General features: G+C 32.3%; 1 protein-coding gene across 1 annotated transcript; it reads right to left on the bottom strand.

The window, feature by feature from the left end:
- Positions 1 to 2,535: 2,535 nt before the first annotated feature.
- LOC140057063 (hyalin-like) lies at positions 2,536 to 6,577 on the bottom strand. Its single transcript, XM_072102608.1, has 3 exons — positions 6,450 to 6,577; positions 3,239 to 3,535; positions 2,536 to 2,634 (listed from the first exon to the last, which is right to left on the bottom strand). The coding sequence occupies exons 1-3, from the start codon at positions 6,574 to 6,576 to the stop codon at positions 2,630 to 2,632; spliced, it is 429 nt and encodes a 142-aa protein (XP_071958709.1). The 5' UTR covers position 6,577; the 3' UTR covers positions 2,536 to 2,629.
- Positions 6,578 to 12,735: the final 6,158 nt, after the last annotated feature.

Here is a 12,735-nt window from a genome sequence, read left to right as displayed (position 1 = left end):
CTATATTTTTGGCGAGGGTAGGTCCAATATTAACAAAAAAATTATTTAAATGATTTGAAATTATGTTGGGATCATCCGTTAAGTTTCCTTTGCAATTTATAGTGGACTCTTCGAAATGCTTACTTTCATTCGTTTTTATGAGACTATTTATAATTGTCCATGTTCCTTTGATATTATCCTTCTGCTGCTTAAACTTTTTTTCATAATAATCGCGTTTTGTTAATTTTATTAAAGAGTTAAGGGAGTTACAGAATTGCTTATATTCATTTATGTTTTTGTCATTCGGATGGCGGAGGGATTTGGAATACAGTTTTTGTTTATGCTTTATTGAATTTAAGAGTTCATCCGTCATCCAGGTCTTTATTTTTTTTCCCCTGCAGACTGCTCTTGAATTGGAAAATGTTTATCATACAGTCGTTTGAATTCAGTTTCAAATGAAAGTAAAGTAATATTAGGATCATCCGACCAAAAACACAGTCCAATTCATGTTAGACAAATCGTTGTTTATGTTTGAAATATTTGTTTCGTTAAATTTTCTGTAGGTATGATTAGGGCTTACATAGTTTTTGGGACGGTTTGGTATATTTGATAAGGGTGTAATGTTAAAAATGGGCAAATGATCAGTAATGTCACTATAGAAAAGTTCAGATAGACTTGATGATTCAATTTGATTAGATAATATATTGTCAATTAATGTTGCTGACGTTCGGGTAATACGAGTTGGTCTATTGATTAGGGTAAAAGGAAATTACTAAAGACAGAGTTAACAAAATCGTTGGATTGATTATCGGACTGATGTTTAAGTAGGTCAATGTTAAAATCACCTAATAAGTAAATTTTTTTGTTGGTTTTTGCTAGATTATTTAACAGGAGATCAAAAGCGTCAATAAAAGCATTCGTATCAAGAGATGGTGCCCTATAGATTACACCAACAATAATGTTTTGATTGGATTCAAGTTCAAGTTCAATAAAAAGGGAGTCGCATAGGGAGGGGTCTAGGAAAAGATCAGTTCTCTCTTTGAACACATTGTTATTTCGAACATACAGCCCTACACCTCCACCAGCCCGCCCTAGTCTGTTTTTTTGAAATGAAAGAATAACTGGAGATATTGGTTAATGGATTATCATCTTTCAACCAGGTTTCCGAGACTGCAATTATATCGAAATCATAATTTACATTGGTTAAAATTAATTTGAAAGAATCAATGTTATGAAGTAAAACTTCTAGAATTAATATGCAAGGAAGAAAAGTGTTTCACGTTACTGAGCTCTCCAATTAAGTTGGTTAGTTGGCCAGGTTGATAGTACTTACAATTGGGCTGGATAGAGGAAGAGAAGAAATTGGTATGTCATGAACATGTTTATCATAGTCTGCGTATGGGTTGAAAATTAAATTATTTAATCGATCTTGGTTAGGAAATGTTTCGGTACAGGGGTTCATTTGAGAAGAAAATGACATATAAACAAGTACAAATCCAACACAAAAACAAAACCAGATAAACTGGAGACAGGTTAATGAGAAAAATAAAAGTGCCAAGTGGAATACCAGAGATCAGTCTCCATAGAGATAAAAGTGCCTACACATTTTTTTTTTCTTGAAAAAAAAATAAAAAATAAAAAATGTCTTATTAATGTTGTAGAAATATAAACGAGAACAATTATTTCAATAATGAATTAGGAAATTCAGAAAAAGAAATTAAGAATAAACAAGTTGAGGAAACACTTTAAATGTAAGGTAAATACATTATTAATAATTTCCAAAATTAAGAGTTTATGCAAACAAAATATGTTCTTGAAAAAATCAAATGGATCTAAACAGTTCCATGTATGTGTAAAATAAGAGTTAAATGTTTTCAAGATCAGCAAAAGAACGAATTGGCTTCACAACATCACGGCCTTTAACTTGGATCAATGCAAACACTCTTCCATCTACCGACCATGCTGACCATACCATACTATGCTCACTTATTTTGCGTAACAGATCGATGCGTTTACGGGTTAAGTCTTCCTGTATGGATAGGCCAGATCCCTCTAGCTTCCTCCGAGCCGTAATCACCACCCTACGATATCGATAGGAGACGAACTTAACAATGATCGGCCTAGGCTTGTTTTTTTATTTTCTTTCCTTGTACCAACCCTGTGTGAACGATCAATGTTATCAGGAACCAACTTAAGCCCTAATTTATTTTCAGCTATGCCAATAATGATGTTATCCGTGTTTTCGTTAGCCTCCTCTTTCACACCGAACACACGAAGACAATTTCTCCTAGAATATTGTTCGAGATCGTCGGCTTGCTGATTTAAATTCTCTACCGCCTGGTCTAATTCATCCATAATGGAATGTTGCTCACGGTGATGATCAGCATACACCGATTTAAAGTCCTTGTTTACTTTACGATCAAGTTCGTTTACCGTTTCTTCAAGACTGTTAACTTTAATGTTTATCATATTAGTTTGATTAACAACCTGACTAAGTTTGTCATCTATGATAGTCGTGTGATCACTCTCAAATAACTCGATCACTATTTGCCTAACCAGCTGTGCATGCCTAGTAACCGAACCCTTAGCGGGAAGTTCAACAGTGGATTCAGCCATTCTGATGATCGTTACGTCTATAAAATCACTTTAATCAAACTAAAAACAATGCAAAGAAGAAAATACAAGTTATACTTTAATGTTTATCGTATTAGTTTGATTAACAACCTGACTAAGTTTGTCATCTATGATAGTCGTAATCGATTTTACAGCTTAACAGGCTATTGAGGGAACAAACAGAAGCAAACTAATGTAATAATAGTATTAATATATAATCTGCTTTATTTATGATATTCTTAAAGCATTCTGTAATATTTCAAATTTAAAGTTTATTGTATTTCGTTCTTCTTTTATCTTGCATACTTTTTGTGTCTATACATTCTCCCATTCAATATCTATGTTATTTTTTTTCTATTTTATTTGATATTTGTTTGGAGAGGTAAATTTATCATTGTGGTAGTTGCATTTTAACGTCATCTAACTACCTCGTATAGTTGTAGTCTTATTCTCAGAATAGATCATCTTAGTAATATTGCATTTTTATTATTAGTTTTCCGCACCTTTGCGGATAACTCCTTGTGATTGTATGAGATCATCATCAATATTTATTTATATTTAAAATATAAATCATTTCGTATTCAATGAAAAACTACTAGGTCAATCGGTTAATATATAAGGCACTTGATAACAATAAACATCATACCTTGAATATTTACTGTAACATAACACGAGGCTTGATTAGATGTCGGTGAAGAATTGTCAAGGAATGTGTACTCAATGATAGTTTCTCCAAAAGGAAACACAGCAGCAGTTTGGAAGACATAAGAAACCATGTCAACAGGTAACCAATTTGGGTTGATTAGTGTATAGTTTGTAAACAAGCAAGCGACTAGAACATTATCCACTACAGTAATGTTGAAACTTACAGTACCATTGGAACTTCCAGGATCAGTCATACCATATACTATGGAAGGACATGTCGCAGTAGGTGGCTCAACATCTAAACATAAAAAAGAAAGCAATAATATACAAGATATTACAGATTTACAGGCTATTGAGTGAATATAAGGTCAAACAGAATCAACCTAATGTAATAATGGTATTCGTATACTCTTTATCTGTTCTAATTATTATATTCTCAAAGTATTTTGTGTAGTATTTTAAATTTAAAATTCGTCATCTTTCGTTTCTGTATCTTGCATACTTTTTGTGTCCATATATTCTCCCATTCAATATCTATGTTAATTATCACATTTTATTGGAGATTTGTGTTGAGAGGTAAAGTTATTTTTAATAATATTTGTATGAATAACAATATTGTTTTAATTAAGGCATTGTGGTATTTGCATTTCTAACGTCATCTAACTACCTCGTACCTAATTGTTCAATAGATGATTTCCCATCACATAACCAATTGTAGTCTTATTCACAGAATCGATCATCTTAGTATTATTTCATTTTTAATGTTATTATTATTCTTCCATTTAAGATTCTGTTGCTTACATACAAAGCCAGTCACAACTCTTCACCAACATTCGAAAAAGAACTCATCAAATGCTATGCTCTTAAAATACCTCTGAGGTCTTCTTCTGGGTCTCTTCTCTCACACTCTGTACGCCCTTTCGTAACTCTTACAATTTCTTCTCCTTTAAATATCTATTGAAAAAAACATCTCTTTCTTTCTCTCTCTCCCCCTGATATTAATTATTTTTTAATTATCCTTCTTACATAGTAGGCCTACTGTATTTATTTATATATTTACTTTTTATATCCTTGTTAATTTTGTATTTTTATAGTTTAATTTGTATTTACTGTTTGTATAGTTTGAGGGTCCCTAATGATCAACTTATGCTTGATGGATCACCCTCATTAAATAATGTTCAAATAAAAAAAAATGAAAATAAAATAAAACAGTTTTATGGAAGTCGCTCATTCGTCTGTGCGTCAGGAGCTCTTTGGAACGTATCCTCTATCGTTACATTCAAACAATTAGTAAGCACTTCTTAAGTTGTGTTTTGATTAATTTCTCTCTGAATATTGTTGTTTTAATGTAAAGCGCATCAATTCTGATTTATTATTAATATTATTATTCCTATAATCATGGAAGAGTGAAATTACACTTCCCTGCTATAATCAGCAAGCGTCGGAGATCACTGTTTATGGGGTTTACTTAAAAAAAAAACTACCAAGAGTGAAACATTCTCCCACTGGTTTCCAATCCACCCACACTATGAATCTTAGGACTGTGAAGAAATATGGAAATTATCCAAATTATAATAAAAGCCCACTTTCATATCTTACTCGTGCTTAATTCTTAGTTTAGCTTCACAACTTGGTTGTCAGCCCATCTTTTGCCTCTCCGACGCTCGTTGTGATTGTGTTAAATTTTGCTGTTTTTGTTTGTAGATTGAAATAATTTGAATGAGTAAATAATAACAATTTGAACGGATTTGTATTTGCTTTTGAATTGTTTTGATGTTTATGACGAGACATGAAGATATGAGATATTTATGAACGAATGTACATAACTAATCGGTTAACTTGTTAATATGAGTTGAACATTTCAATTTACTTTTATTATAACTTTCTAAAAATTTCAATTTTCTATATTCATTTACTTATTGACCCGTTACTAAAACATGATTTATCAACATTAAATCTTGTTACAAAGTTATTAATTTGTTTTTAAAGTTTTTTAGTGTTTTACATTACATCAGTAATACATTATCCGTCAAAAAGGCAAAATTTTTGTACTGTATACAAAACATTCATTAACTTTCTATTCTAATTAATATTCAGTTCATCTCTATTATATTATAAATAATAGTAACATTTTGTATATTTTTATTTTACTCTTTACTCGATCTTACTGTGTCTTAGGCCTTTTTAAAGTAACAAGGCTCCAAATCAATCAAATGTTTTTCGTTCAGATCATATTTTATTAACATGTACTGTTCTCCATTATGGTCTAATCATTTAAAAAAGTAATTAACCGACTTGAAGTTTGTTATAATGATGCTTTCCAAATGTTGTTGGGACAACTCAGATTAGTTAGTGCGAGGAATTTTTTGTGGAAAACAATATTCCATCATTTTATGAATATTTGAAGATTTCGACTTACCGATTTCTTACAAGAATAATGAAAAGCGAAAAAAGAATGTTAATTTGTATATATAAATATTTGTTGATGGATTCAAACATGTACTACAAAAGGAGAGCGGCATTGTATTAGAGTTTTGGTCCTCTCTCCTTCATCTTTTTTTTTGTGTAATGTATTATACCATATGGACAATTGTATGAAGTAAAAGTTGAATTGAATATACATGACTACAGTCGCATGGTCAAATTTGAGTTAGTGTTTACCAACCAACCGCCCGACCGACCATCCGACCATCTGACAGACATAGTGAGCTGTAGAGTCGCGTTGCACGCACGCGACTAAATATAAATGCAAAATGTGTGTTTGGTTTGGCGGGACGGTTATGCGTTGCAAAGTTATATTTTCTTGTTAAGAATGTTGTATTTATTCCTATTTTTTGCATGGTATAATTTTTCTATAAATCCATTCGACGGAGTTAGTTAGTTTTTTTAAAACTTAACTTAAACATTTGTATTTTTCATCATTTCGTTTAATATACACGTAACATTATTTCCTGGACTTTATTATTCTTTTTTTTGCATTGGAAATACCACATTTTACATTTGCACATGTCAGTTGCAAATCAGTTAATAAATTGTTTCTGTCTGTAGATTAATGTTATACATTTTTTTCATTTTATTTTTACATAGTAACATTGTTATTAGGTTATAAAAAACTGTATTATCGTGGTTTAATCGCATTTATAATTGATGTTTAGTTTATCCTATATTATGATTTTTTGTTAGATACTAAGATAAAGGTTTTATTAATTTACCTTCCACCTTGATGAAAAAGTCACATGTTGCATTATTTCCAAAGAGATCGGTTGCTGTAAAGGTGATTATGTGAGTTCCAATTGGAATCATGTCACCTGACTCGTAGGACGATGACACCACAGTCATCGTTCCATTGCCACTTGTCACAGGAGGATCCCACGTGACTGTTGCATTTGGACTTCTTTGGTCTGTTTGGATATTTATTAGTCCAAATACTCCTCCGATGTAATTATTAGAAGTGACATTTGTGGGGCAGTCAATAATTGAACGTTCATTATCTAATAACAAAAAAAAAGAAAAAACAAAAATAGCACAACGAAAGTAAGAGAAAATGAAGAATAATCTGCTTTTTGGTGCCAGACCACTTAACTACTGCGCAGTGTGTAGTGTTCTTGGTCTTGGTACTTTTTGGTGTAATATTCTGTATTGTTACTGTAATCCTTATTAGAAATGTAGTTTTTTAAAGTCTGTATAATTCAGTTCATTTAAAATCGCTATATAAATCAATATTATTATTATTCAACGAGTATTGATTCATTCATTCTCCTTTTTATCGGTTAGTAAGTGTATACAAAACATACAAACAAAATTCACCAAGAAATTAACAAAAGTTAACTTTTTAAATTTTGATTGTGGACTTAAATTGACAATGATGGATAGATTTTGTAAAGACCATACGGTTGCAGGCATGCATGCGAAACGATGTCATTTTATTTAGACTTTACCAAAACGGGATTGTTAGGCCTATACATAGTGTTGGTTTGCATATAACCATATCTTATATAAATAAATATATAAATGATGCTTTATTCGGACATAGGCGAGCACACTGGAAAAACTTTGGGACAAATCTCCGTCTTGGTTACCTACCTAAAAGTCATTTCCGGGTTCACGTTGAATCATCACCTTGCAACTTCCTGGTTTTAACTAAGTATGCCGTTGATGGCGATAGCCATTTAAGTTTTTTGTTTATTTTCGGACCGCGCGTGTGAAGGTACAGTAGAAAATAAAAATTATACTGCAAATTAATAAAGATCAAAATTAAATATATTTATAAAGAATTTTATATACTATATTGTGGGAAATAGTATATAAAATTGCATCGGGATAACTGATGATGTTTAAAATCGCGTGAAACTCCGATATCCGAGTTGTTGAGTAAGCAGGCAGGAATAATTGTGGGCTATCTGTGTCCCGTTAGGACCTGTGGATACTTCTGCCCATGTTGCAAGCCGTTTAAAACGTCTTCTTTCTTAGGCCGAAACGAAACGGCCCACTTTGTCGGGGAAGTTAGTTTCTTACGATTTGGACTAAATAATGTATTAATTATTAGGATGGTATATATTTGAATAAACACCCAACACCTCCCCAACAAAACATCACTTGGAACCGCCCATCCGCATTTATACACACAATATTGTATTATATTCATAACACAATTATACTATTTGTAGTAGAATTCATCGGACTGTTATTTACAATTTACCAAGCATTTGTTATTCTTTTTACCACTTTCATATCTATTAAAAGATTCGATTTGATTTTTAAATGTTACCCTATTATTCAAACTAAAAAATTAATCGTATCCTCGAATAAGCACCTCCCTTAAATGAACTCCACCTACCCACCTCCGCCATATACGGGCCCTACCAAACAATAAACACTATACTTTAAAATGTTATTAATCATCTGAGACACTGTGAAACAGAGTAGGTTTAGTTTTTTCAAGTATTTCAATAATGGTAACCGAAAACTTCGAAACTAGAACGTCCTTCTAAAACCGTTTTACCGAGTCACTATCATTCCGAAATTGCTAACCATCTGCATACTATAAACATGAGTTAATTATTGTGAGGCTGGTTCACCATGTAGTTTAAGTTCTATTTATTTGTTGTTAGCCGAAACCATTCAATTCATTTCAATGTAAATGTTTTTATATGTTTACAAATGACAATAAATTTATTTGACTTGACTTGACCTAAATTAACTCTAAACCTATTAAGAGCAGGCAGGTCCTCTTTGTACGTTCCGAAATAAATTGTATTTAAACTTATTCCTTGCTCAACAAATTCAGGTATTTCAGATTTAGATACAACTTAATTTCAAATCTATTAAATTCTGGTTGAGGGAAGATTGATCAAGTTTAAATCTGTGTGTTATAAGTCCACAGCCAGTCGAGGGAATCAATAAAGTGCCCAACTTCAAACCGAGTTACTACACCAAGAGGCTGGGCCACTGCCAGTTTTCAACAAACTAAGTTTATTATGTGATTTGTATTCCAACGTTAATAGGAATGATAGTAACATATATATATAAGTCAAATATTTCATTTGAACTCTCTATTATTATCTGTCTGCAGCCATCAACCACACTCACCAGTCGATGCTGTATTTCTTCCGTGTTACGTGTAGAACGGTTACATGTTATTGCATTTTGACATTTTGACTCACTAAAAATAAAGGTTTGTTTGACTTAACATAGGTGACCGCCATGAAAACTAAATACCTTTGTTCATTGGCTTGTATTACAAATGTGTCGATAAAACTTTATAAAGTGTTCTGGAACTTGAGTAAAAACCTAAAAATGCTCACGACCTGATCAAGATATTGATTAAAGTCTAACTAGGAAGAAAATACTCACTTTGTGAATTGACAAGATTAGAAATTCCAAGTATCAAAATCAGAAATGTTAGTAACATTTTCCTTTTAAATGTAAACACAAACACTAATCGTCTGATACAATCAAAACTAAAAATGTTTCACTCAAAACAATATCTTCAACATGGTTTTAAAATGTTTAAAGTATACAAAGTTGTATGTACCAGGAACTAATAAATAAATGTAGAAATAGTGCTTTATATACGTTTATCTTGATCTGATATGTTGAAATAGGTACTATGAGGTTCAAAGGATTAATATGCTCAAATGGTTTTATATTGCTGTTTTGTAGACGAACGTAGACAGTTGTAGATACAAAGAATAATGCATTATAGTTTGCAATACATTGTGACGTGTTTATTTTGAATCGTAGTCTTTCAAAACACTTTTGAATAATGTAGGATTCTATTTGAACCACGAAATAATAAATAAATATAAACTGTGAATGATACCGAGTTGGTTGCCAAATGTTCAATTGTTCTCACTTTCTTGAGTCCGGGTCGATTATTTATCATTATTTTTCTTCTAAAATTCCTATCCAGTTACAATTTGTTAGGTCCCAAAATGTATCCCCTTAATAGGTGAGAACCGTCAGCCGTGGACACGACCTAGATGGTAGACGAGCGTATTATATTTATTTTCTATGACTCCAGACATTCCGAAATAAGAGCCTAAAAAAAAATACTTACTTTGGGAATTGACAGAATTAAAAATTCCAAATATCAAAATCAGAAATGTTAGTAACATTTCATATAAATGCGAAGAAGATAATATCTTCACCATAGTTTGACACTTTTGGGATGAACAGAACGTTGTTTGAACCAGGAAATAATAAATAAATGTATAATGCTTTATAAATGTTTGATTGATTTGTTTAACTAGTACCAGGGGGTTCAAAGGATCAATATGCTCAAGGGGTCACATTGTGTATCTTAGACGTAAACAAGTTGAAGGTACAAAAGAATAGTGCACAGTACTGATTAGTAGGATGGATCAATTGAATTTGAACCAAGAAATACTAAATAAATATAAACCTATTACTGCTTTATGAACTACCTGTAGCTTCCTTGTTTATTCTATGAGTTTCTTTTGAATTTTCTCTAGAAAACATCATAAAATAGAAAATACCAGGTCGATAGGTACAAGGAAGTCATGCAACAATATGTTTTGAAGGGTTACTCGGAGTTACATATTCTATCAAATGCCTTTTTTAAATACTCGATGCTCAGTGTCATGATAGGATAATAGGAGATACATTTAAAACAAATGTGATGTTGTATTACCAAAAACTTCTATAATACTGGAGAAATCTAGACACTGTACAGAGAATTGTTTGTTCTTAAAGTAGCTTTCATCGTGGTTCATAGTTCACTATACAGTACCTCAAATGATTGAGATATTGATGTCTGAACATTAGGGAGGTTTCGCAACCTTACGAATACGATAACGAAAACGGATACGTCATACATTTGTGAAACTTTTGAGCTGATCCCCATTTCATATTCGTAAAGCGTATTCGTGTTGACGAATATCACCAGTCATATTCGTAACTACAAAACGAGTATAGTTTTTGATCTATTTTGCACATTTTGCATTTGAATTAGGAATGATTAATGACTATAATATAATTATACCTTTATTGAAAGTAATTTACTAAAGTAATTTACTAAAATGCCAGGTCAATTTTGATAAATAGCAGTTTTTAAAGTCTTTGATGTTACGCTAGGCCTAGGCAGCCAAGGCGCTTCGCTCAAATTTACCGCAGTCATATTTTGGACGGCGCCCTCAATATTTCGTTGCCATGCGAAACAGATTTTTACTGGCTTACGAAAAACGAATACGTGTGCGTGACGTATCCGTTGTCGTTATCGTATTCGTAAGATTGCGAAACCTCCCTATTATTATGTAGTTTTATACCTTTGCACATTCTGCTTGATATTTTGTTACCATTTCTCCGATATGAGGATTTAAAAGTAACCGTGACATTTACTGTGTAACTGCCGTATGCAGTACAATTAGGAAAGGATAATAACACAATTCCACAAATCTTTTTATTATTCAGTACTTTCTTTACAAACTTTAAAAATATCAGTAAACCTGTCAAAGTAATTTTTTGTTGAAATAGATCCAGTTTAGTTTTTACCACATTGCTATATAACTTGAAACATATCTTGTAATTAATTGCTGTGATTTTAACACATCGATTTTTTTCTGTTTGGTTACTTTACATATAACATTACAATAATCAAAGGGGAGCAATGTATTTATAAACAATAATCAATGATTGTATGTATTTGGATAATGATACAATTTATTCTTTATTTAATGAAGCCCATCAAGAGCTTTTTTATTATTACCAATGTGTTGATTCCAAATTAAAGTTGTTATATTACTCCACCAAAGCAAACTATACAATATAGCCTTTGGGTTTATTCTTCTTTATTTATTCTGCTCTTATGACGTCATCGCCTCTGTCCACGACAGTGGCTGCATGTGAACCACCACTAAAGTAGCTAGTTACCTACTCGTTTTGAAAAATGTACTATGTTTTTTTTTTGTTCAGCGAACATTGTGCGTGCAAATAGACCTATAGTTTAGTCCTTATCCGAGAAAACTTTACTACCACAACCATAAAGTAAGCGAGTGGACCTCGAACCCTTCCAGGTTTGATGACGATGGAGTCCACTGTCTTAATTCGCTCACCGCTGGACTGGTTTATCAGTTGTGGGCGACTTATGAGATATATAGTTAAACATGACATACACGTCGAGTACGATTTGGACACTGGTAATGTCTCCCTAATCGTCACCCTACGATTGATTGAAACATCACATTGCACAAATAAAACATGAATTCTCACCTTCAGTAGTACCTTCCAATAGGAAAAAAAGAAGATGTAATTCGTGTCTGTAATTTGCGTATGTACGGTGACATGTTTCACTTTCAGTGCAGCTGGCTTAATACGTAATCATTTACATACAATGCTACGATTGGTTAGTTACCCTCGGCGCTAAATTTATGTCAGGTGTAACGAACGAGACAAGTACAAATGACTATAAAATAAAATCGAAAATATCACCATCGCCAAAGAATAGAAACTTGGTTTTAATCATGAAAAATCAAGTGTCATGGTTGTTGGTAAACGCATAGATAAAGATAAAGAGTGGAAATTAGGTGAAAAATCGATAAAAGAAGTAAATAGTTATAAATATTTAGGGGTCTATATTTCCTCAAACATGAGTGAAAATTCACATTATGAACATGTTATCCAAAAGGGCAACCGGCTTATAGCTTATATCAAAGGTATCATAGCTTACCTTGATGACTTTAACCGGGTGTACTATGGAAACATACTGTGGAAAACCATTGCAATTCCTTCAATAAATTATGCTTGTAGCATTTGGTATAATAAATCCAAGAAGGATAACGAAGACCTAGAGAAAGTGCAATTGCAAATGGCCCGCTTTCTTCTCAAAGCTCCACGGTATACTCAAAAAAAGGCACGTTATGGTGACCTTGGGTGGGTTCCAATATCCAAGTTACACAAACTGTCCAGAGTTAAATTATTTAATCGTTTTATATCTATGGATGACCACAGGTGGCCTAATATTGTACTTAATTCTATGCT

The sequence above is a fragment of the Antedon mediterranea genome, chromosome 8 (genome assembly GCF_964355755.1).
Source record: "Antedon mediterranea chromosome 8, ecAntMedi1.1, whole genome shotgun sequence".
Lineage (NCBI taxonomy): Eukaryota > Metazoa > Echinodermata > Crinoidea > Comatulida > Antedonidae > Antedon > Antedon mediterranea.
Note: the sequence above shows the minus strand (reverse complement) of the source record. Positions and strands in the feature narration are given on the sequence as shown.

Excerpts from the sequence above, each read along its gene's own strand:
- LOC140057063 (XM_072102608.1), bottom strand. The coding sequence starts at position 6,576 with ATGACTGTGGTGTCATCGTCCTACGAGTCAGGTGACATGATTCCAATT. Across the intron at positions 3,536-6,449 it reads CTTTTTCATCAAGGTGGAAG|ATGTTGAGCCACCTACTGCG; the intron begins GTAAATTAATAA and ends TTTTATGTTTAG.